The 23,578-nt window shown below is 35.1% G+C and overlaps 2 protein-coding genes across 10 annotated transcripts; one reads left to right on the forward strand and one right to left on the reverse strand.

Annotated features, from left to right (window-relative positions):
• The first annotated feature begins 243 nt into the window (after nucleotides 1-243).
• On the forward strand, nucleotides 244-5,547 carry LOC120090985. The gene is made up of 2 exons (XM_039048732.1): nucleotides 244-727; nucleotides 3,659-5,547. The coding sequence occupies exon 2, from the start codon at nucleotides 3,744-3,746 to the stop codon at nucleotides 4,863-4,865; it is 1,122 nt and encodes a 373-aa protein (XP_038904660.1). The 5' UTR covers nucleotides 244-727; nucleotides 3,659-3,743; the 3' UTR covers nucleotides 4,866-5,547.
• A 562-nt stretch (nucleotides 5,548-6,109) lies between these two features.
• Nucleotides 6,110-14,820, reverse strand: LOC120092152 (protein PIN-LIKES 7-like). Of its 9 annotated transcripts, none has more exons than XM_039050368.1 (12): nucleotides 14,717-14,820; nucleotides 14,310-14,625; nucleotides 14,104-14,229; nucleotides 11,207-12,508; nucleotides 8,493-9,087; nucleotides 7,998-8,183; nucleotides 7,820-7,899; nucleotides 7,610-7,734; nucleotides 7,404-7,525; nucleotides 6,985-7,329; nucleotides 6,789-6,889; nucleotides 6,110-6,712 (listed from the first exon to the last, which is right to left on the reverse strand). In XM_039050368.1, the coding sequence occupies exons 5-12, from the start codon at nucleotides 8,517-8,519 to the stop codon at nucleotides 6,349-6,351; spliced, it is 1,350 nt and encodes a 449-aa protein (XP_038906296.1). In that variant the 5' UTR covers nucleotides 8,520-9,087; nucleotides 11,207-12,508; nucleotides 14,104-14,229; nucleotides 14,310-14,625; nucleotides 14,717-14,820; the 3' UTR covers nucleotides 6,110-6,348. The 9 variants fall into 9 exon arrangements, with proteins under 9 accessions (XP_038906296.1, XP_038906297.1, XP_038906304.1 ...); XM_039050369.1 differs by lacking the exon at nucleotides 14,717-14,820 and having other exon boundaries at nucleotides 11,207-12,209; nucleotides 12,299-12,508; nucleotides 14,310-14,685; XM_039050376.1 differs by lacking the exon at nucleotides 14,717-14,820 and having other exon boundaries at nucleotides 6,985-7,095; nucleotides 7,183-7,329; nucleotides 14,310-14,680.
• Between the last annotated feature and the right edge of the window lie 8,758 nt (nucleotides 14,821-23,578).

Consider the following 23,578-nt stretch of genomic DNA (forward strand, 5'->3'; position numbering starts at 1 on the left):
ATTATATATATCTTCGAAATGTTGAGATAAATTTGAGATTTTTTTTTTACAATACGTGGGAGGAGAATTGAATTTTTTATTTCGAAGTTGACTGTACAAATTTTGTCGGCTAATTAAAAGTTTAGTAACAGTTTAAATGGGAGAAATAGAGAAGATTTTGAAGAAAATAAAATGGTTCTGTTTATTTATTTATTATTATTATTATTATTATTATTATTTGAGAATGAAAATGGTTCTATTTATGAGGTTATAGAAGAAGAAGGAAAAAAAAAAAAAAAAAAAAGAGAAAAGGAGAGAAATAAAAAAGAAACCCTAGAGAGGTGATCTTCCTCTCAATCTTCTTCTCCGGCGAGCATTCAGAAACCCTCGAGCAGCTGCAGGTCTGCAGCGACTCCATGCGCGGATCAGGTTCGTGTTTTTCCTCTCTCTACAGGACGTGCACGAGTGGCGAAATTCTTCCTCCCTCCGTCGCGTTCATCTTTTGGCGAACAACGAGCCACCACGCGACCAACGACGTCTTATAGGCTCCGGCGACCCATCTCTGCGCAACCTCACCCTCGAATCTGATTTGCAACACGAGACCCACTTTGAACAGGCTTCACAGCAGAGTTCCTCACTTGTTCGACGAGCTTTGGCATTGACCCACACTCCGATTGGCTTCAAATTAGTGTACCCGTAACGTTTAAGGTCCAGATCTGCAAATTTTGGAGCCTTTTCGTAAGATTCGGTAAGGATAGTCGCTTTAATTTTCTTTTCGAATTGAATTTAAGTGGCTAAATGTTATTCTGAACTCTTGGAACTCATCTGTTGTCGTGTTTGGGTAAATTTCTAACTATTTGATTAAGGTTCAGCAAGGTTGAACACATTTCGGATTAGTTCGGACTCGATTAAAGTGTCCTAGATCAGTCTTTGACTTGTTAAAGGTTGGTGGTTGTAGTTTTGGACTAATTTGGAGTGACTAATTAAGGTTTATGGTGGGTTTTGGTCAAGAATATTCCTATTGAAAAATCTCTCGGTTTCAATTAAGGTTTTCAAACCGAGTTCTAACACCTAATCATTGTGTGAAAGTATTGGCTAGTTGGAAGTTTTGTTTGATTGAAAGTATTGACTGATTGAAAGTTTTGTATTTGAAAGTATTGAAAGATTAATGCTATAAAAAGTCTAAAGTACTCCTTGTTAAAGGTGTTGAAAGTTTATTTGAATGGTTTGGTTTTGTTGAAAGACTATTTGAAAGTTTTAGGTTGAAACATTTAGCTCTGAAAACATATTTGCTTGAAAGATTTTGATTTCGAAGTTACCGTTTGCAGCAAAGTTTAGATTGAAAGCTTTGTAGTGATTTGTGTTTCTACTTACTAAAGTAATTTCAAAACTTGATATGGGAATTGCTTTTCGAGTATTTTTGTACTCATCTTTGTTTTTCCAAAATGCTTTTAGATGAAGGATCATGTGATAGTTCTAAAGAAAGTGAAACTTGGCGTTCTGGTGCAGGACTTCAAAAAATGTTTATCTTAAGATTTAATAGTTTGATCTAAAAATTGTTTGTAATAACTTGCTTCCGTTGAAGTGTGTAAGTTGTCAAGGTTTCTTTTTGTTCTGTTTTTTTTCACAATTTTGTTGTAATAGCTGTATTGAGAAATACGAGCTTTTATGTTAAGCGTATTTGGACATGCTCTAGTTAGGATTTAAGTTCATTTGGGTTAGTTTCATTGGGCAGAACACTCTAAATCTCCTTTCGAATTAGTTTAAGGTTCTTTAGATTTGTCTCTAACAATTGGAAGCTCTTATTTGTAGTTTCGGAATAGTTTCAGAATTATTTGAACACTTTCCAATGAGGCTTCAAGTCTGCTTTGGTGATTTTTAGGCATTAGAACTATATTTTGATCCTTTCAACTTCAATTAGGGTGCTGTAGTTTAGTCTATAATCCTTGGGAACTCTTTGGTTGGAGTTTGTACTTGTTTCAAAGTGTTTGTATTGTGGTTTACGGTTGCTTTGGATAAGATTATGCATTACGGATGCTTTTTGAGACTCTAAATAAGGTTTCTTAGAACTCAAGGACACATATGTACAACATATAGAACAGATCCTGTTCAAGTAAGGTCGTACTCTAAATAAGGTTTCTAACCAAGCTCTAGCATTGGAATCTTGTTTTAATAATCCATGAGTCTTTTGAAAAGCATAGGAGCACTCTTGAACAATAGGTAAGAAGACTTCTACCTATCGGGTTTGTTTGTTGTATGTTTAGCATGTTACAGGTTTTATCTTTGTTATGTATATATATGCCTTGTATAAACTATTCTTGAAATTATTATATGTTCTGTTATGGCTAAGCATGTCTAGATGCTCGTTGTGTTGATTAGTGTTATTATGTGATCTTGTGATCTAATGTTTGTTTGTTGAGATTGCTTGGTTAATTACATGAGTTAATGTTGAAAGCATAATGTGGTTTCATGTGCTTTTGGCATAAGGCATGATTTAGAAGTATGCTATAGGACTCATGCCTTTTGGTGAGTTTGTGTGATAAAGAGGTTCAAGAACCGTGTCTATAAAGGAAAGTTGGGTGAATATTGATGTCACTGTTGGAATTAGAGAAGCATCCGGACCTTGCATATGGTTAAGGGCCGGTGCACAATTCGAGACCTTAGGCACGGCTAAGGGTTGAACACTGAGCGTTGTAGAGAATAACATCAGGACCTTGAGTATGGTTAAGTGTCAATGCACAATTTGAGACCTTAGTGCGAACGATGGGCGCTGTAGAGAACATTGAGACCTTGAGTATGGTATGGTTAAGGGTTGATGTACAGTTTAAGGCTTTAGCTACGACTAAGGGTTGAACGGTAAGCACTGTAGAGAACATTGAGATACTGAGAACGGTTAAAGGGCCAACAGGTCTCGAGGGACTTAGCCGCAGGCAGTCTTGTAAAAGTTAACTTGAGTGTCGAATGAGCCTAAAGATCTTAAATAAGAAGTATGCATTGTATGATATGTTGATTAATGTGCCTAGCATGTTGTAATTGTTTACTTACCTTCCATATTTATTATGCGTATATAATTGTATAATTGTTATGTATTTTGCAATGGTTGCTTGTATGCTGTTTGGTGACCCTTCAAGTGTGGGCTACTTACTAGTACATGTTGCCACCACCAGATTCAAGTCTTGTCATGGTTGCCCTTGAGTTAGGCAGTTGTATTAGACTTTAGTTGAGTTATTTTGTTTCAAGAATTGGTTTGAGATTGACTTTAGCTGAAGTTGGTTAGTTATGTAATGTATTAGCATTTGGGAAAGTTCTGTTGAATCTGATTAGAAAGTGTTTTGAATATTAGTTCTCTTGGTTGGATTTGTAGTTAATTTGTTTATCTTGTGGTGTTTATGGTTACTTTAGTATGTTGTTGTTGTTTTTTTTTTTTTGTTCTTTTCCCCCCTTCCTAAAGCATCATAGTCAGTAGAGTTAGTTAAAGGGTAAATTTTGGCAATTCTCTCTAGGGTGTTACATTCAAATTCAAATTTATAGTTTTTGACTACTGAGTAAATCTTTTGATCTGGATGTTATTTTATAGTTTTCGATTTTTCTAATTGATCTTAGAGTCTGATGGAACGTGTAGAGTGGAATTTGTGATAGAATTAGATACTAATTTTCTATTCTTTTGATTATTTTTCAGCATAAGTAAATGATTACTCAGTTCCTTGTCCGTGTGGAGACACATTAGTGATTTATGTTTAAAGCTAAAATTTGGAAGGAGAAGAATGGAGGCCAACATTTGTGACGTGAATCACCTCAATTCCGATGTTCTCTTACCTCCAAGGAAGCGTCTTCTTGCTGGCTTGAGAAAGCAAGGTGCCGATGGTGATGGTACTTTTAATCCGCCACCAGTTGCCTCCGCTTGTTCTCCTCCTCCATCTCCTTCTTGTGGCTTCACATCTATTGAATTTAATATACGGCTTAACAGTCTGTTGAGTGCTCATTCAAATTCTAACCCATCACCCGAGGAAATAGTGGAGGCCTCGAGATCAGCTGCTGCTGCAGCTGTGAAGGCTGCAGAGGCTGCTAGGGCAGCTGCTGAAGAGAAGGCTGCGATTGCAGCAAGGGCTGTTACAGCTGCAAAGAGTGCCATGGACTTGGTTGCCTCAATTTCTGAAGAAGCAGCTTATAAAGAAATAAACATGAGAAAGAATAAGCTGAAGAAACATGTACCAGTTCAGTTTCTGTACACAAAATATCAACCTCTTGAGAATACTAAGACAGATGAAGAGTTAGCCCGCAAATTGCATCGGGCAATAAATAGCTCCCCTAGAATTTTGAAGAATTCATCTGGTTCTGATGTTAGAGGCCATAAACACAAGAAATTGAAAAGCTCAACGGGCTCTGAGAAAATTAGGGTTTCCACATGTGGACAGGAGTTGGACTCTACAACTACGTGCAATGGGCATGCTAAATCTAACGAGGCTGACTCTGAGTGCAGCCTTCAGGAAGTATACAATCTCAAAGCTGATGAGAAGACTAGTAAATATGAGAAGAATAATCAGTCTCTGACGGATAATGGAGAAGAAGAGACAAGCCAGAAGGAGAAAATGTGTGACGATATTAGCGTCACTGTTAAAAAGAGGGGAAGAGTAAAGCTTAAAAAATTGCCCTTGAGTATTTGTTCTTTCAGGGACCAAGCAACTTTCAAGGATGACATGAATAATGGAAGTTCCCCAATATTGACTGTGCAAAACACGGGGTCTCCCACATCTGGAAAAGTTATTTTGCATTCTGTAGATAGCCCTACTGAAGGTGTGATGCCAATAGATTCTACATCAGTATGGAAATGCCAGGAGTTTAAAGCTCCCCTTTCTGTCAAACAAAACAAAGTTGTGCAGTCATGACTGAAATGACATATGGTATAAGGTCGCTGCTAATAGAAGTTGATAGTTGAGGTAGGATCCGTGCAGCTTTTCTTATAGAAACGACTTTACTCCATCTGTCTTCCTTTTGATCCTGCATATCTTGTTTCACCATGAACTGGGACAGACCAATTGTAAATTTCATATCATGTGTTTGAATATTCTCCAAAGTTGAAAGATATTCTTTATGACACAGAGCTTGAAGTCCAAATAAGAGAGGGAGGGTTACGATAAACCGAATACTTGAACACTCCTTGTTTTTCAGGAGGCATTTTTGTCTTGATTTCACTATATATGCTGAATATACTACAAGCAATCCCCATGTATATGTAAGTAAGATCTGTAGATGGTTGTTTTATGGTCCTGCTACAGTTGTATCCATATATTACTTAATGATGCCCTCATTTGTAGGAGTGTGGATTGAAAGAAAATTTCAAACAATTGTGTTGTACTTGTGGAAAGAGTGAAACGTTTGTTTGTTTGTTTGTTTTCTTTCCGTTTTTGGGGCATCTAGTCTTCTACATTCTCATAGAATTACTATTGTTGATTAACTAATATTAAGATCGTATACTTTGTATCTTTTCTTTTCCCCTTCAAGTGGAGGATGCCCTATCCTCGTCAATGTAATGCTCTTATATATTAATGAAAGCTTCCCTTTATATTATTAATATATTGTTTTGGCTCCAATAATTAATGTTGTATTTGAAGTATTTTTCTCTGTTATTCTTGTGTTGATGGTCACACAGATGAGCTGCAAAACTCTGTTATCATTTATAATATTTAATTTAATAATCGATGGGACGGATTAGATGGTTTTGTGGTTTGAAATTCTGTCGAGAACCTGGCATTCAAGAGATCTCTTTTGGCGGATCAAATGTTCTACCAAAGTACTGACAACATAATTTTCCAGCTCAGCAACAACAATCCTCTTGTCAACTTTTTTGAGATGGTTTTAAAAGAATAGTTATACCCCTGATAAATTTATTATCTCAACATGGTATGAACTATATTATTTACTTATGCTCTTGTTTTTAGACCGAGTGGAAATGGTGATGTATATATGGAACATTGTAATTTAAGAGATTATTTTTGTATGAGTGAAAAAAGGAAGATATAGTTGTTATATGCATGTATAACCAACCCATCAAATGCTTTGATTTCAAATATCTGTTTTCATTTTTCCTTTTTTTAGTATAAAGAATGTGGGAGGAGGGTAAAATCAGGTGTTAAAGGAAAGAATCTATGTTGAAAAAAACAATTCTTGAACTTGTATACAACATAAGATGGCCTCTAAAGAAGCTGAATGAGAAGAGAGACAATTGTAATATCCTTCTCTTCTCTCCCAATAGATCATCATGTGATCACTATTCTCTATTCTATGCCACATATCTCTGTATTTTTGGCATATAGCAAAAGAATACAAGATGGGCGAGGTGGTTTCGTTTCTTCAAAAGAAAAGATTGAATCAAGGCAAGATCCACATGAAGAGTGCAGACCAAAGAGCAAGAGAAAGAGCAGCAGTCAAATAAGTCCAAAGCATAATAACAGAGCATTCCTCTTGACCAACGCCGAACAACTGAGTCATTGTGCTAATGGACATAGCCGGTGGCGTGGTGTATTGAACCATCAACAAAAACTGGTAAAGTGGGTCCGGCGCTAAAAACCCTAATGTCTTTGCCACTTTCACTACCAAAATCCCAATTGCAGGCAGAGCCAAGTACCGAACCCCCATCACTCCCACCATCGTCTTTGGCTTCACCTTTGACGATCGCAACCCTTGAATTAGATTGCCGCCTAGTATCAGAATGGTGCTAGGAATCGTCCCATTTCTGAACAGCAACATACATATAATATCATAAAGAAAAATCCTTTCTAGAATTGAAAACAATAAAACAGAGCACATACCCAAGTAGTTGAACAGAGTCTTGGATTACTTTAAGTGGAGCATTCTCCCCAACTACGAGATTTTTTAGCCATGACACCGCTCCAAAACTCAATCCTACAATCTAATCATAAATGTTATTTTCTTTATCTCAATCTTTGGCATTCATAATTGATTATTTGTTGTATGAAAACATCCAGGACACTACTTATTACTTACAGCTCCTAAGGATGGAGGGGTCATTGACTCTTGAAAAATGGTGTGCAGAATGTGTAGTGTTTGAGCCCAAATGGAAGACAATGAACTGGCCGCTGCTTCTTGGGATTCAATCTGGAAGTAGAAGAGAAGAGAGATCAAAATTAAAGCAGCTTCTTCATGAACAAATCTCAAAGGTTGTGTAAATTTTGAAGCATTTACCTGTTCAACTGAAACAGGACCATCTTGCTTATGGAGAAGATGAGTTTGGAGGTGGGCAATACCTGAGGCTTCTTCAATTGCTTTCACTCGCAAGGAAGATTTTCTCAGAAGGTGGTAAGTATAAGTCCATTGGAAAAACCCACTTAGCTGAAATTTCAACCAACTCAACATATTAGTTTCCAAATTTGTATTAAAATCCTCAAAAGTTCAAAATGAATTACCGCCATGGAAAATGATGCATAGGAGAGTCCAAGAGAAGCACAAGTATTGTGGTTGCCAAAAGGGCTGCCATTTTCATCACAAATTGCAGGGATAATGATGAGAAGAAGGTACCCCAAGTTCCCTAATGATTTCGACCAACAAAAGAAAACATTTGTTAAAATTAGCCCAAAAGCTTAGAGTGAATAAAGAAGGAAAGAAAAGCAACCAGTAGAAGAGACTGCCATGACAAGGCCTTCAAGATATGGCTTGGGTTTCAAAATTTTGATAACAATCCATCCCAAAAGCCCTCCAAATAGAAAGGTAAGAACAATGTTGACTGGCATGAACCACCTATATATATTGTCGAGGAGATTAATGAGTAGTGAAATGAAAAGCATTGAAATGAATATAATGGGTTAATTATTTAAGGTTATACCATGAAACAATGTCCTGGAAAGTGACTGTTTTGGCCAAATTTGCAAACATGAGACAAGGAGTGAAAACAGCAAACACAATCTGCCATAAAAGAAACAAAAACCACAAAGTAAATCAGTGTTGAAATGGCAAAGATTATTGTTAATAATGGGAAAGCTAGAGCAAAAAGGGTAAAATACCTTGTTCAGAGAAATTCTAGCATGGGCAGGAAGAAGATTGCAGTAATCAGTGGACAAAAAGGCTCCCACTGAACACATCAAAAGGACTTGCAAATTGGGGATGAATGCCACCTCCAATAGTGACAACAAACCCATATCATGAATTTTGGTTTTCTTTTTGCTTTTTTCCAAATTCCAAGTGGGATACTATATGGAGAAAAATGGAGTTAAATTAAGGTGAGAAAAAGAAAGGGAAGTATTAGCCTCCTGTGCTGTGTTCAGAAGAAGAAGAAGAGCATATATGTATTTCTACATACTATTACTTTACCATATACACAACACAGAAAGATAGAGCCTTCCTAGCTACAGGACAACATATTGTTTTGGATTTTTATTGTGTGTTATAGTCTTTTTTGCATTTGGTCCCATTCATCCCTTTCTTTTTCTTCTTTTAATTAAAACCTCCCCCAAATGCACACAAATATATACTATTTTTATCAATTAATTATAATATACCTGCATCAAATCATCTTCTCCATGCATTGTCTATTCAACATTTTGACTTTTTAATGCTCATTTCTTCTGTGTGGCTATGTTGTCCCTTGGAGTAGTTGTAAAGGCAATGTGTGCCATGCCTGCTCAATAAAACTCTTGAAGTTCTACTACATCACAATGGGTTTGTATCTATAATATATTACAAGGTGAGGATGCTGGAAAAACATTTTTTTTTTACACTTTTAAGTGTAATAACATAGCATTCCTCTTGACCCACATCGAACAACTGAGTCATTGTGCCGATGGCCATGGCCGACGGTGTGGTGTATTGAACCATCAACAAGAAATGGTAAAGAGGATCCGGCTATGCAAAGTACGGAACTCCAATCACTCCAATGGTTGTGCTTGCCTTCACATTTTGAAGTAGTTACCTATGCCAGCAGGGTGTTGTTCCCCATTTTGTTTAAGGAGAAGGTGAGCTTTGTAGGTCCCCATTGGAGGCGTGGTTGGGTGCTTTCGACTGCTTCTCTGATTCTTCAACTTCAAGTTCTTCCAATCTCATGGACGAGGTTTTCACAAGCTGGTAAGTACAAGTTCAGAGGTAAAACCATCCTACCTGAAATTACTTTACCAGTTCAACATATATATTATAAGAATTAAATGACTCCAATGTAGCAGCCACCTCGCTGAAAAGAAATTATGAGTAGATTTATTGAGACAGGTCAAGTCCGAAAGTCTAGAGAGGTAGGAAGCCTATAGTCCTATCACTATAAGAAATAATGAATATGATGATAGCTCATGAAAAAAAACTATAAAAGACTTTCTATAGTATTTTCTGAAAATTTTGACAATGCATGTTATTAAAAGTTTGAGACTTTTTATAACATTTTTGTAAAGCTATAATGGATGCTGTATAGAGTATGAAAGTATAACTTATTTACGCTGCTATAAAAATATCAAATAGCGTTTTTTTTTTATTAAGTTATAGTATGTTTATATAACTAAAATAATAGATTATCGTTAATTTATAATAACATTTTCTTAATGCTATAATATTGTATTTAGAGCTTTAATATTATGCTATAATAAGTTTTTTATTCTTTTCTAATTACTATAATTATTATAATAATCTTTTAATAGCTTTTTTTTTCTATATAAATTTTGTTATAGCTTTTACTGCTATAAAAGGTGTAGCTTTTTTCTCAACAATTATTTTTTATATATAATTTATTTTTGGTGTTAAAAATAAAATCATTTTCTTTTTTAAATATCATTAAGTTAATTAAATTTTAATAAACTTTATTCCAATTACTCATTTTTAATTAGATCCACAGATAGTAAGTACTTCATAACACATTAAATAACATTAACTTTTATTCATAATTGAAGTTTCATAATCTATTAACATTACAAAAAGAAGTAGTCAATAATTATCTAGAAAAAAGAAGTTATCCAAACGATACAAAATAAAGTATTTACGGGATGTAATCACCAACATAAATTTGTTCACAAAATAAAAAAATCATCAAATGTTCAAAATTTCAATATTGTTGTCGTTGAGCTATCATTTTTTATTCCTTTTCTTGAGTTAGGGATGAAAACGGGCGGGGGTGGGGCAGGGATGTACTCCCCATCCCATCCCCGCCCCATTCCCTGTTTTGGGAGTTGGGGAACCCTGTTCGGGAATTTGGGCCCCCGCGGAAAAAATTTCCCTTTTTTAATTTAATTTAATTTTTTATTATTTAAAATTAACTAAATTTAATATTTATATTGAAATTTTAAATTTTATGTAGAAAATTAGTATATTATTAATATATAGTTGTTTAAATTAAACGTTGCATGTTTTTTTTTAAATTATAAATTTAATAAAAATTAAATGTAGTATATATGATTTTTTATTTTTTATTTTTAAAAAAACTAAAATATAGTTGAGCTACTGTTTTAGTAATATTAATTTTTATTATTATTATATATTATATATATAATATATATATTATATATATATATATATATATATATTAACAAAAAAAAAAATCGAGGCGGGGACTGGGATCGGTTCGGTTCGAGGACGGGGGTGGGGATCCTCTCCTCGTCCCCAACCGGGGACCGATTTAAATCTCTGGTTTGACCCTTGTCCCCGGTCAAATCGGGGATTCTCCTTCCCGATCGGGTCGGGGATTCGACCTCGCAGAGAATTCTGTCAACTCTAGTTTGAATAAGATAACATTCCATTCACCTACATAAATATATAAATATATGAATATGTGAATGCCAACAATAGTGAATTAATTAAATTAAGAAATTTTTAATAAATGTTAAAACTACTTTGAATGCAAGAAAAAACCTAACCTAAACATGACTAGTTTAATAACTAAAATAAATCTCCAAATGAAGAAAGAACCTACTCATCAAGATTAGAAAACAAAAATACTTCAACACCACCGAGTGACTATCTAGTAATTGAAGACATTACACACAAATTTTGTACAAAAAACATCCTAACATATAAAAAAATGTAGGTAAAGAAGCATTAAATTACACAACCATCAAAGTTTCTAAAACAAATATAATGAGCCTAATTGGGAAGGAATCATCGCAGGTCTTCCTTGACCATAAAACACACGTCTCACAACTCTAGATGCCTCTTCAAGGTTTGAGAATATCTCAACAAAATCTACCATATATGAACAAGTTAGCAAGAAACATATGGAAAATGGAAATAAATTTTGGTATACCTGCAATAAGTTTTGAGCCTCCCATGCTTCGCTATTGTGATCAAATACTCAAGCTCTTTCAAATAGATAGTATTGAAATCGAGAGAACTGACAAGTAAAGAAACAATTCATATCTCCATAAAAAACTCCTACACAAACCTCTCCTCATGGTCCCACTAGCCACATGCCCATACCACACCCATTAACCAAAATTGAATTAAAATTAAAAAATACATCCTTTGGAAACAAGGGAAACATAAACTCAAAATCAAGCTTGAAAAGAATGAATCAATCCTTAACTAATGAGAAAAAAAAAAAAAAAACTCCATATCCAAATCTAAGAAACATGTTTAAAATAGGAAGTTATCCAAAATTTTGTGTAGAACCCCAAATCATAAGACTCATAACTGATACATAACCCTTCAACAATGAAGCCTAGAGGTTAATAGTAAGAGAGACTTTAAAGTAAATAAAAAATTGCAAAACCTCTTAGATCGAGAAACAAACCTTTTACGATAACATCGTTAACAAACAATCTAATAAATTTCACCAATTAAGAAATATGACTTTCAATCAAGTAATTTTATATATTAGATAGAAGTAGAAAACTATTACAAGGACATTCAATAGGATCAGAAAACAGAACATTAAAGTAAATAGAAAATTGCATGTGTAGTACAAACATGTTATCATTTATATCACTCTTTATGAGAAAATTTTGATCCTAAAACAAAATGCAACATTCAAACACTACAAAATCAAATAAAACAACCTTAAAGTAGACTTTGAGGTCCGAGTCACGAACTTTGCAGGCTGAAAAAGAGAAACGACTGAGTGTTAGTTCAAAGCAAAGAGTACATTAGAGTCGAAAAAAATTAATTGGTTGGCAATACCAAATCAAATGCAGAGCATTGAATGACTTTTTGAATTTCAAGTTATAATCATATTAGTTGTTTATTCAAGTACTTCACTACAACATCTCCCGCACACAGAACTCGATCTACCTATCCAACCTGCATGAAACCTTGAATCGAACAATAATTTCAAATCACACGACCAAAGTAAAGAGAATAAAAAAGATACCCTAAAAATTGCAACAAGAAGTTGAATCACCTGGCCATAGATGAAGTTGTGGAGAAGAGCATAGTGGAGAGGATTGTTGTGATTGACATCGTCGAATTACGAGGCTTTGGCAGATGGACAGGCATTGACAAAAAAAAAAAAAAAAACAAAGGAAGAACAAGGAATGTTTTACTTTCACTCGATCAAGACTTGTACCTCATGATCAATATTTCCCTCTTGTTTGCATACTTCTAAATTCCCCTACAAATGTGATTTGACATGTAACAAGAATATCATACTCATTTCCATGGGTAAAAACTCCCTTAAAACACACAAAACAAAACAAAACAAAATACTAACTTATTAGAAGTTAGGTATCAACTACCTATCAATTTAGAAATCATGAAAGCTTCTCCAAAATAAAATTCATCCAAAATTAAAGCTAGCAGTCAATAACGTATTAAGTAACCTATCAATTTACAAACCATGAAAGCTTCTCCAAATTGAAATTCAAGGATATATATTGTTTAAGTATTAAGTAACACTCCCCTCAAAATTTGAGATGCGAAGAAAAAGGCGAAGCAATCGTAGACATATAGTGTTGTCATTTTCTTCTCATTACAAAAACTTAGTACATAGAAACTTGTAACAAATAACAAGAAATAAGGTTCTTTTTACTTACTAGCAGTGTGTTGTAAATAATCTATAAAATCTCTTCAATTCACTTAGGTGAGTCTCTTTAACCAGACAATTTGATTCTAGGATGTGCAAAAGTTATTATGCTTATAAGATGAAACCCTCGTTGTGCCAATAACCAAACCATATCTAGAACAAATAACTCGAGGAATAATCTATAAAAATAGAGAATGAGAATATGTTCTAATTTCTAACGTGTTGCCTAAACTTGGCTTAAAATCTACATGTTCTAAGCTCTCATTAGTAAGTTAGTAACAAACATTAAAAAAAGAAACTAGACAAATAAATTTAAGGAACTAATAGTGTACTTAACACTTCGTATGTTGAACCAGCTATATTGTGAACTTAAACGTTTAAATTTCAAAACCACACAATAAACTTGTAAATGTCAAAAGAAATTATTTAGCTCCCTCTTTCAAAATTAAGATCCATTTATTTGCCACCCTCTGAACTATAAAATGTTACTTAAATTAAGAAAAAAATAAAAAATAATGATCAAATCAAGAATCTAAATTTCACAAGACATGTCAACATATGTAATCAATCACATTTTTTTAACACATCATCTTCCATTCAAATAAGAGATGTGTATGTAAGGTTCAGTTTCTATTTTTATGTGGGTTGGTTTTTTAGTTTTTGTTTCAATAGTTTTTTTTGTAAAAAAAAAAAAAGGAAAAAAAAAACCTTTAAAGTTGTTTAGTTTGAAGAGGATTGAATCCTTGCCTTCTTCACTATCCGACTAGTTACATTGTTGTTACACTTAACAAACAAAAATCCTAAAAAATCAACTGAGAATTTATAAATTTTCAATTAAAAGCTACTGCGAAACATATATGATCTATCAGTCTGTATCATCTTCCAAAGTTAAAGCCAAATTACATTTAAAAAACCAAAGCTTTATGGAACATAAGAATTAAAGTATTCAAAGAATTAGAACTAACAAACATTTAACAAAGCACTTGAAAATAAATAGTCACCACATTAAATGCCTATGAAAAGTTTCTCATCCAATTATTAGAAAGTTAATTTGTCTAATATGCTTCATTCTAACAATGAAACCCAAAACTTGTTCTCCATCTAAAAATCAAAATTAAATTCCTCTCACCTCTACAAATTAGAACCAACATCGCAACCAACATCTAAAAATCGAAGTCACAGACCTTTTCTAAAAATAAAAACAAATTCCCTGGTCGTCTTCTAGAAATCAAAGTCGCAACCTTACTCCTCTGAAAATTGAATTTGTTGTCGTAACCCTGATTCTTTGAAATTCACGATGTTGCAACCCTCTGAAATTGAAAACAAATCCTCTTCCTATCTATTAGATAAAACAAAAATATAATTAAAACAAAAGATAAAATCTAATCACTATTAGCTTTGTTGTAAACGTAGGTCGAACCATATTTTTCGCAGTTGTATCAGTCAAAGTGGTTAGCCATGAAAGTTCAAGCGCTGCATTCAGTATTAGGGCACTCTTTCCTGAGTCTCTACACCTTTGCAGAGCCATCGACCTTGTAGAACTGGAGGATAGTGAGCTTCACCTTCTCGTGCTTGTGCTTGATCTTCTTAGGCTTGGTGTAAGTCTTCTTTTTACGCTTCTTGGTGACTCTTTTGAGACCTAGAACAAGGTGGAGTGTGGATTCCTTTTGAGTATTGTAGTCGGATAGGGTTTCGCAATCCTTTACCTATCATTAAGATAAAGAAGTTGGGGAGTTGAGAGAAAAAAGCAGTGAGACTAAAACTAGGGAAGAAGAGATCGTGAGAAGCTAATGATACCTATTTTTTCTTTCTGTAAAATTTGAGAGTTAAGCGCGCAACTTTAAAAAATTTTTAAAACAAATTTCCTCCTTCTCTTTTATAGTCAATTTTATAAAAAGCAATATTAAAAGGCTATACAAGGCCATATTTGGTGGAGTGCATGATGAGCCTAAAAAAGCCTAGGTTAGACATAAGAAGTCTCAACCTAGGAGGGAGGCTTTAGAGATGTCCAGGCGTAATGAGGCCTGGAGAGCATGGAGAAGAAGCCTACTCATGATAAGCCTACAAGGGCTTGAGCCTAAAGAAGTCTAGGCTAGGCATGAGAAACTTGAGTCTAGGAGGAAGACTCTAGAGGAGGCTAGATGCGATGCGTGCATATGGAGTGTTCGGTGGCTAAGTAGGTGTCGTTAGGTCTACCTAATCCGAAACAAACAATATTTATAAAATTCATACATCTACTAATACTAGTTTGTAGTTAAAACGGAAGTAAAAGGTTGATCCACAAGGAAGGTTTTAATTCTAATCCTTTCTTAACTACCTTGACATTTAAAGCAATAAAACGGGGGTTTGATAAAATTGAAAAAATACGAAAAATCAAAAGATAGAAGATGATTGTAAATAAGTGAAGAATAATCTTGCTTCTAGTTCAAGTTAGATGTTCAATGCAATTCCGATCATCGAATTCTAAAAGTTAATTGACAATCGGATTATGCTCACAACTACTCACTTAATCGATCAAGCTAGTCTCTACAAAGGCCGACAACTAGCAATAACCTAGTCGAGAGAGTGTCCTAATCATTGATTAAGGTTGGATAGGCCAAACCTTAATCAACCTATATGCTCCTACTTCTATTGGGTTCGATAGTGGTCATATAGAATAGAAAACATGCGCATTAGGTTCTAGGATTCAATTGCATTGATTAATTGTTAAGATAGCTTACTTAATTAACCAAGTTTTCTCCAAATCTAGTAATTAATGCATCCTAGGAATAGCCATCAAACACAAAATTACTATTGCCTCTTGTAGATCTTGGCTAGACATCGATCACATTGAAAACAACGTATTCAACAATGATTGTGACAAAACCAAGATCTAGGCTATACATGTTCAAGATAAAGATCATTCAACATGCATCAAGATTAAGCATAAATTCAAGAGAGCAAAAATCAGATTGCAATTGCTAAGGAAAAAGAGAAAACTCAAAATAATTTGCAAGAACCCTTGAAATCTAGAAACAAGATTCAATCCAATCTTCACAAATTCATAGACAAACTTTATGAAGAATTACAAGAGTTTTGTTTACATTTCAACAAAAATATAAAATCTAACCTAAATTGGAACAAAAATTACCAAAGAAGTGAAAGAAATCGAAGAGAGATCCCAGCCTCCATGGAATTTTCTTCCCCTCCCCCTACAAAAATGAAGGAAAAACCTTTTATAGTTTGCAGGGTAGCATCACGACGCTGGCGTAGCGTTGCAACGCTAAATTGATGAAAAGCCAAGAAGCGTTGGGCTTGCGTTGCAACACTGCCGTGTTTTGCAACAGAATGAAGCGTTTTTTCTTCAAGCGTTGCGCAACGCCTCTTCTAGGATCGTGATGTTGCAACTCGATGGTGAAACTCGATCCTCAATGGCATTTTGGTAATTTACGTGATTCTCTTCAATTTGTCGATTTTCTTGGTTATTTTGCATTCTTTTTGGTACAATCTTCTCTTAATGACTTCTAAATGCCTCGGGGACCGTTTTACCTACAAAATTAGCAATTAAAGCAAATAATCAATACAATTTTGGGGGAATTAACATAGAAAATATGCATCCTTTAAAAACCTAACAAAACACCCCCAACTTAGTTCTTAGTCGTCCCAAGCAAGTCTAAACTAGAACTATGCATACATTCAAGTAAAAGCATGAATATCAATCGTGCATTTATTTAGAGAACTCATTAAAAAATGTTAATATGTTCATGTGGTTTACTAAAAATTCGATTCTATCTCTATTTTCAACAATCAAGTAAACGAATGATACAAATGGGCATTTAAACCTTTAAAATATTTCTAACAAAGAATTGAAGTCTATTTTTGAAAAGAAAACATCTTTTTTCTTGTAAATCCATAAAGGAAATGACTACTTAGTTCTAGTTTATTTAAAGGCTAAAACTAGTAGAAAGGCTATATCTAACTCTCAATTCCTCATCGCCATACATTGGTTCAATTATTGGTCTAGGATATACCTACTTGCATTGGATAGAGACAATTCTAATACAAGGGTGCTTTTTTATAAACTCACACACACCAAACGTAATTAGCATTTCTTTTACTTAGAGGGGTAACTTTCACACTCATACTACTGGGAACCTATCGCTATTTTCTCGCGGGCCCTAACCATGCAGACACTGAAGGAACTCTTATCAAAGAGTACCTCTGAGTGGAAGCAAGATCGTTCTAAATTCATTGGGACAAAAACACCACATTCACAATCAAACATACAAGTTATGCATTTAACAATAAATTACGGCATGCCTTTCAAACTTATATGCAAAAGAACGAGAGACATACCAATTGAAGAATTCTTCTTCCCTTGAACTCTCGCTCTCGTCAGGAATCTGCAACTCACGCAGTCGCTGCGCTCGCCAAGGCTATCATCCACCAAACTCGCTGTCGTCTACCATCGAACGGACTTCTCATGAACTGGCAGCAAGGAGAACACAACCACTCGGAAACCTCGGTATTCTCGAAGTGAGAATCTGGGAGGTATGGGCTCTATTAGATTTGGTAGAGGGGAGGAGGAAACAACGATCGTTTACCACGACCAAGCAAGTGAGAGATGTCTGAAGTCTATCGTATAGGCGGGTGCTTGATCGTTTAACAAAAGGTGCACGATCGTGTAGTAAATGGGGCCGATCGTTTAGGTAAATCGCTCCGCGTGCGTGATCATTTAGCAAATACTATGCAATCGTTTAGGTAAGTTGCGCGTGTACACGATCGTTTAGTAAACTTTGAGCAATTGTGTATGCTCTCATTTGCTAAGCAATGGGCAATGTACTAATTCGTGTAGTGATTAATCGATCTCTTTGCAAAATGAAAATCATTTTCATTTTATCCTTCAGTTATGAAAACTGATTGCAACCTCCCACTATCTCATTAGGTTATGGAGAAAAAACCGCCAATAATTATCTTATAATTGCTTAATTAGAAATAATATAATCATATTATATTTATAATCTATAGTTTAATATCACATCATATGTAACATATAAACCATAGTCATTTTCTCCTCCACTAGATATAAATCATATTTGTATCCTTTTTCCTCCAATTAATGTATCTCATACATCATGTCAACTATATTATATATAATTGATCTGTTTAATTATATCATATATAATCAAACTTTCTCTTGTCAATTTGAACACTTCAAACTAACCCAAAAACTGATTCTCAACTTGAATCCATTGAGCTACCAAGGGGACCTTATGGACCTGTGGCTCGAAGCTCCAATGGTACATGAATAGCTGACTAAACTCTTTAGCGAGATATACCATCCGTTAATTGCCAGACATTCTACCAATAGATGCACTCTTCTCACCACAGATATATTTCTATGTCCATCGGATATAACCAATCAATGGTACGATAATCCTTCACAGATGCTTGATGCGTTATTTTATGCGATGAAATAATGGTGTAGAATGCGATGGTAGAATATACGTTGTGCATGCAAGTTTTCTCAGCAAGATCCAAGTATAAATCCTACTGAGTTTCCTGGTAAGCCTAGGGTCGAACACAGGGACTAAGGAAAATAGTATGCAATGGTAATTTTAGATCACTTTGCGGTAACAAATAAATAAAGTGTTGGTTGGTTTGTTGTTGAAGGTATAAAAGTGTATACGGCGGATTTGAGAAAAGAGTAATTATGTGACAGATACAATGAGTATGTGGAGGAACGGGTTGAGAAGGTCTTTATCTAGCGTTCCCTAAGAATGCGTTCAAGCTATGCGATCATGCTACACTCATACGACAGCAGTTCATTTTTCAATGCAAATGCAGTAGCTCATAATTTTAGGACGCATGCGATGAATGCGATAATGTCTATAGAGCTTAGTCCTAAGTCTCTACTTCTTGCCTATGCGATGACGAAAGATGCACAGAAGGACAAGGCGACCGCATACAATCATATCCTATCTCTAGGATGCATGCGATGCGTTAATAGCAAACAGAGCTTATTCCTAAGCTTCTATCTCTTGATTATGCGGTTCTAATCTGACTCTCCCGAGCCTAGATTCTAATCTGACTTTTCCAAGCCTAGATTCTATCTTTAGACTACCTTTCCTAGTATCCCTAATGGACGAATGACACATACATAAAATAAGATAATCGTATAGAATGAAGTTCTCAGGTTATGCTAGCTAAGTGTTTCTCAACCTATTTGACAGATTTAGCTACTCATGCGTAATGTATAGAGAGTGGACAAATATAAAGATGCAATTTCCATTTTATAAATAGATTCAGAGTACAAAATGACAATTAAAAATCAGGGTAGAGAGCCTGGTAGCAATATCTTACTTCCCAAGGTTTTTACACTGCGTTATCTCTATTCTGCTCAAAAGATGTTCTTGCTTCTGCAAGAGTTGGCCCTCTCTCTACTTTCTACGCTTCCCGACACTCTTCCAAGCTTACCGGGACGATCCCTCGGTGTAATCTCCCTTCACTCGCTTCCGCCTCCTAAGTAAAAGAAAAACTATGAACAAGGCTAACTTCTATCTATATGGTGAATTCTGTAAACTGAGTGAACTCCTTCAGTGAAGGTGGCCTTCGGTATTTATAGAGCTTCAGGGTGAAAAGCTTCTTCTCCCTTATGATTGCACTGATGGGATGACATTAATTCTCTGTCTAATGCGCCGAATAATTGTCACCGAAAAGTTGAGTGTCCTTGCTACAGTAGGTCGTTAACAGCTTGTCAACATAATTCGAAATCGACCGTCATCAGCTTTCTGTCCCATCGTGATTTATTAAGCTTTCACTCAGATGCGCCAGCTCTATGCGGCCACATTCTTGAGCAGATTTTCGCGAGCGCAAATGATCGCACAACCTTGTGGTCGCAATCTCTTAATGTGCTCGGACGTTAATTTCTTCGGATCACATTTCTGCCTTGCGACAACGCATTTTCTGCACAAAAATACATGAGTTAGTTGTTTTCATTCGATGGACGCATGTGATCGCAATGTTGTGAATTTAATGCTTTTGGACGCAATATTGTATATTTTTACCATTGCAATCCTGCATTGTTTTATAACTTTGCGTTGTAATAACGTGCATTTTAGCCCGTTATCAATGCTCGTAAGTACAGTTGGGCCAATTTACCATTTTGCCCCTATAATTATATCTAACTCCTTAAGTACCACCGATCCCTCTAATGAATAATACAACCAATTTAATAATTAATGAATATAATCATATTATATTCTTACCCTATAGTTTGATATCATATATCTACTATAGTAATTTCTCCTCCACTTGATATAAATCATATTTATATCTAATTTCCTCCAAAATGATGTATCTTATATATTTAGCCAATTATATCATATATAATTAACCAGTTCAATTATATCATATATAATCGAACTCCTTCTTGTCAATTGAACATTTCAAACTAACCCAAACACTGATTCTCGACTTTATCTAAGCTACCCAGGGGACCTAATGGACCTATGGCTCGAAGCTTCAACAGTATGTGAATAACTGACTAAACTCTTTAGCCACGAGATCCACCATCCGTTAACTGTTAAGCATTCCACTAAAGACCAACAGCTGAACTCTTCTTACCACAAATATATTTCTATGTCCATAAGATATAACCAATCATGAGTATGATGACCCTTCACAGATGCTCTTAAGTATAGCTTGGCCCCTGTAGTTACATCTCACTCCTTAAGTACCACTGATTCCTCTAATGAATAATACAATATAGTCCAACTATGTGTTAACATTTATCGGGCTAAGAGAAGGTGTGTAGCGTCACATCGTTCAAGCCCTGGAATCAGCCCTTAAGGGAGATATCTATCTACTTGCCCCTGCCTCAAGAAAAGAGTGAATTCCATCTTATGTAGCTGAGTTCCTAGCTCCCAAATCAGACGAATCCTCAAAATGGTAGGTTTGAATCGGCAACCTGGCCACTCACACCCATACAAATCAAAGGACCGCCCTCAATGGCAGGAGTTCCCAACTCACTCAGGATTGAGGTCATATTACCTATGGTCATCCTAGTGAAGTGAAGTCTCTGTCATGAATGGTGTTATATAACGAGACGTTAACACTTCGTGGTCAGGTCTTATACAAACTCTTTATATAGGACGCCCCTACTCGCATGTCTCCTACATGAATGATCAGGCTTACTTCTGTCTCTTATACACATCTAGATGTGTATAAGAGACAGGGCTTAGATCATCTGTGACAAGTCCCAACACTTGTGACCATTCCATAAAGCGGGTCGCATCTATAGCGTTATCAGGATAAGGTTTCCCTCCTATATCCATATACTACAGACCATTTTGGTTATCACTCAAGACATGATCCACTTGTATGTCACCATATACATGCTTAAGTTACATACAGATAACCAGGGATTTTATGTTTATTGGTTTGTGGTAAAGCAAATAAAACATACAACTGAGCAAAAACAAGATGTGATGTAAATATCATATATTATACATCACAAGCGTTCGTACAAACTGTTTACAAACTACAGGACACGAAACTTTAAGGCATCAACCCCAATAGAAAATGGATTAAATAAAACAATAAAGACATTTCGATCTGATCGAGGTAGATAATATATAATTCTAAAATTCCAGGACTATTTGATAGAACATGGAATTTTATCCCAACTCTCAACACTATGTACACCTTAGCAGAATGGTGTATCAAAAAGGAGAAAATGAACCCTGTTGGACATGGTTTGGTCATGATGAGTTATGCTTCCTTACCTGACTCGTTTTTGGTTTATGCACTACAGACTGCAACCTACATTTTGAACTGTGTTCTATCCAAAAGTGTTACTAAAACACCTTTGGAGGGAATGGTCGTAAAGGTAGTTTACGTCATTTCAGGATTTAGGATTGCCCAATACACATGCTTGAGGCAATTCCTAAGAAATTGAATCTCGTTCAAAATTGTACCTTTTTGCAGGTTACCCTAAAGGAATGAGATGTGGTTACTTCTTTGATCCTAAGGATAATAAAGTATTTGTGTCAACAAACGCTACATTTCTAGAAGAAGGCCACATAAGGGAGCATAAGCCACGCAATAAGATAGTGTTAAGTGAACTTTCCAGTGAAACTACTGAACCTTCAACAAGAGTTGTTGAAGAGCTCAATACCTCAACAAGAGTTGTTGAAATTGGTTCATCTAGTAGGTCACATGCACCTCAAACGTTGAGGGAGCCTCGACGTAGTGGGAGAGTTGTGAACCCGCCTATTCGTTATATAGGTTTAACAAAAACCCTAGTTGTTGTAGTTGACGGTGATGTTGAGGATCCATTGTCTTACAATAAGGCAATAGAGGATGCTGACAAAGATGAATGGATCAAAGTCATGGATCTTGAAATAGAGTTTATGTACTTCCATTCGGTTTAGGATCTTGTAGATCAACCTGATGGAGTAAAACCTATGTTGGGTTTTATGCCCTAAAACTCGTAGATAATAAATGCTATCAATTGACCATCATCAATAAAGAGCTATCGATGTTAATTCAATAAATGTTATATCGTGTTGTTTTCTATTTTGTTTTAATAATCCTAAATCCAATAAACTAACATCCAGAGTTGCCTTATGAGACTTGAATTGTATGTGGAGACATATAGGTGTCAATGTTCAAAAAACAGCCTAAAGGGTCTATAATATAGGGATAACGCTGGGTACCTTATCTTGGTGACATTATAGATATGACCCACTTTGTATTTGATACAAATGCAATGATTCAACGCGTTCGTGTAAATGACATGCGAGTGGAGGTATCCTATGCAATGAGTTTTCATAATAACGAACTACGAAATAGTAACCACTAGATGTAATGTCATTAACTAGTTAGGTTCCTATTTCAATTGGATGACCTAAGAATCTTAGTCTTAATCCTAAATGTATTATGAACTCCGGTTCACGAGGAATTGTCCTTTATTTATATGGGTGAGAGTGTCCAGATCATCGACTGAAAATGCCTATCATTTTGGAAATACAAGATGAAATTCACTCCTTCCTGACTTCAGGGTAAGTAGATGAGTGTTCCCTTAAGTGGTGTCTCTAGGACTTGAACAAAGTGCGTTGCTCTTTCATTGGCTCAAGAGGGTTTTTGTTTATTGGTTGGACCATAAACATATTGTTCATTAAGGAGCATCGGTACTTAAGGAGTCAAAGGTAACCTAAGGGTAAAATGGTAATTTGACCTAGTTGGCATTACGAACACTCATAGAATCATGATAGATTATTTGAATCTATTCTAAGACCCCTTCAATTCTATTTGAAGATTTTTTCTGTCTAAAATCAAAATTCTTTTATTCGATCGATTACCAATATATTCCCTTGTTCTGTACTTTTTTTTTTGTCAATTGAATTGAATCTATTACATTTTTGTTCATATTGAAATGAATCGGAATTGATAAGGAGTTGGTCAATCATGCTCGAACATGTACTTATTATAAGTGCCTATTTATTTTCTATCGGTATCTATGGATTGATCACGAGCCGAAATATGGTTAGGGCCCTTATGTGTCTTGAGCTTATACTGAATGCAGTGAATATGAATTTCGTAACATTTTTATTTTATTTAAATTTCATAAACCTAAATTAAAACTAAACTAAATGATAAATATGATAAATGAAACGA

This window comes from Benincasa hispida, chromosome 11, assembly GCF_009727055.1.
Source record: "Benincasa hispida cultivar B227 chromosome 11, ASM972705v1, whole genome shotgun sequence".
Taxonomy (NCBI): Eukaryota; Viridiplantae; Streptophyta; class Magnoliopsida; order Cucurbitales; family Cucurbitaceae; genus Benincasa; species Benincasa hispida.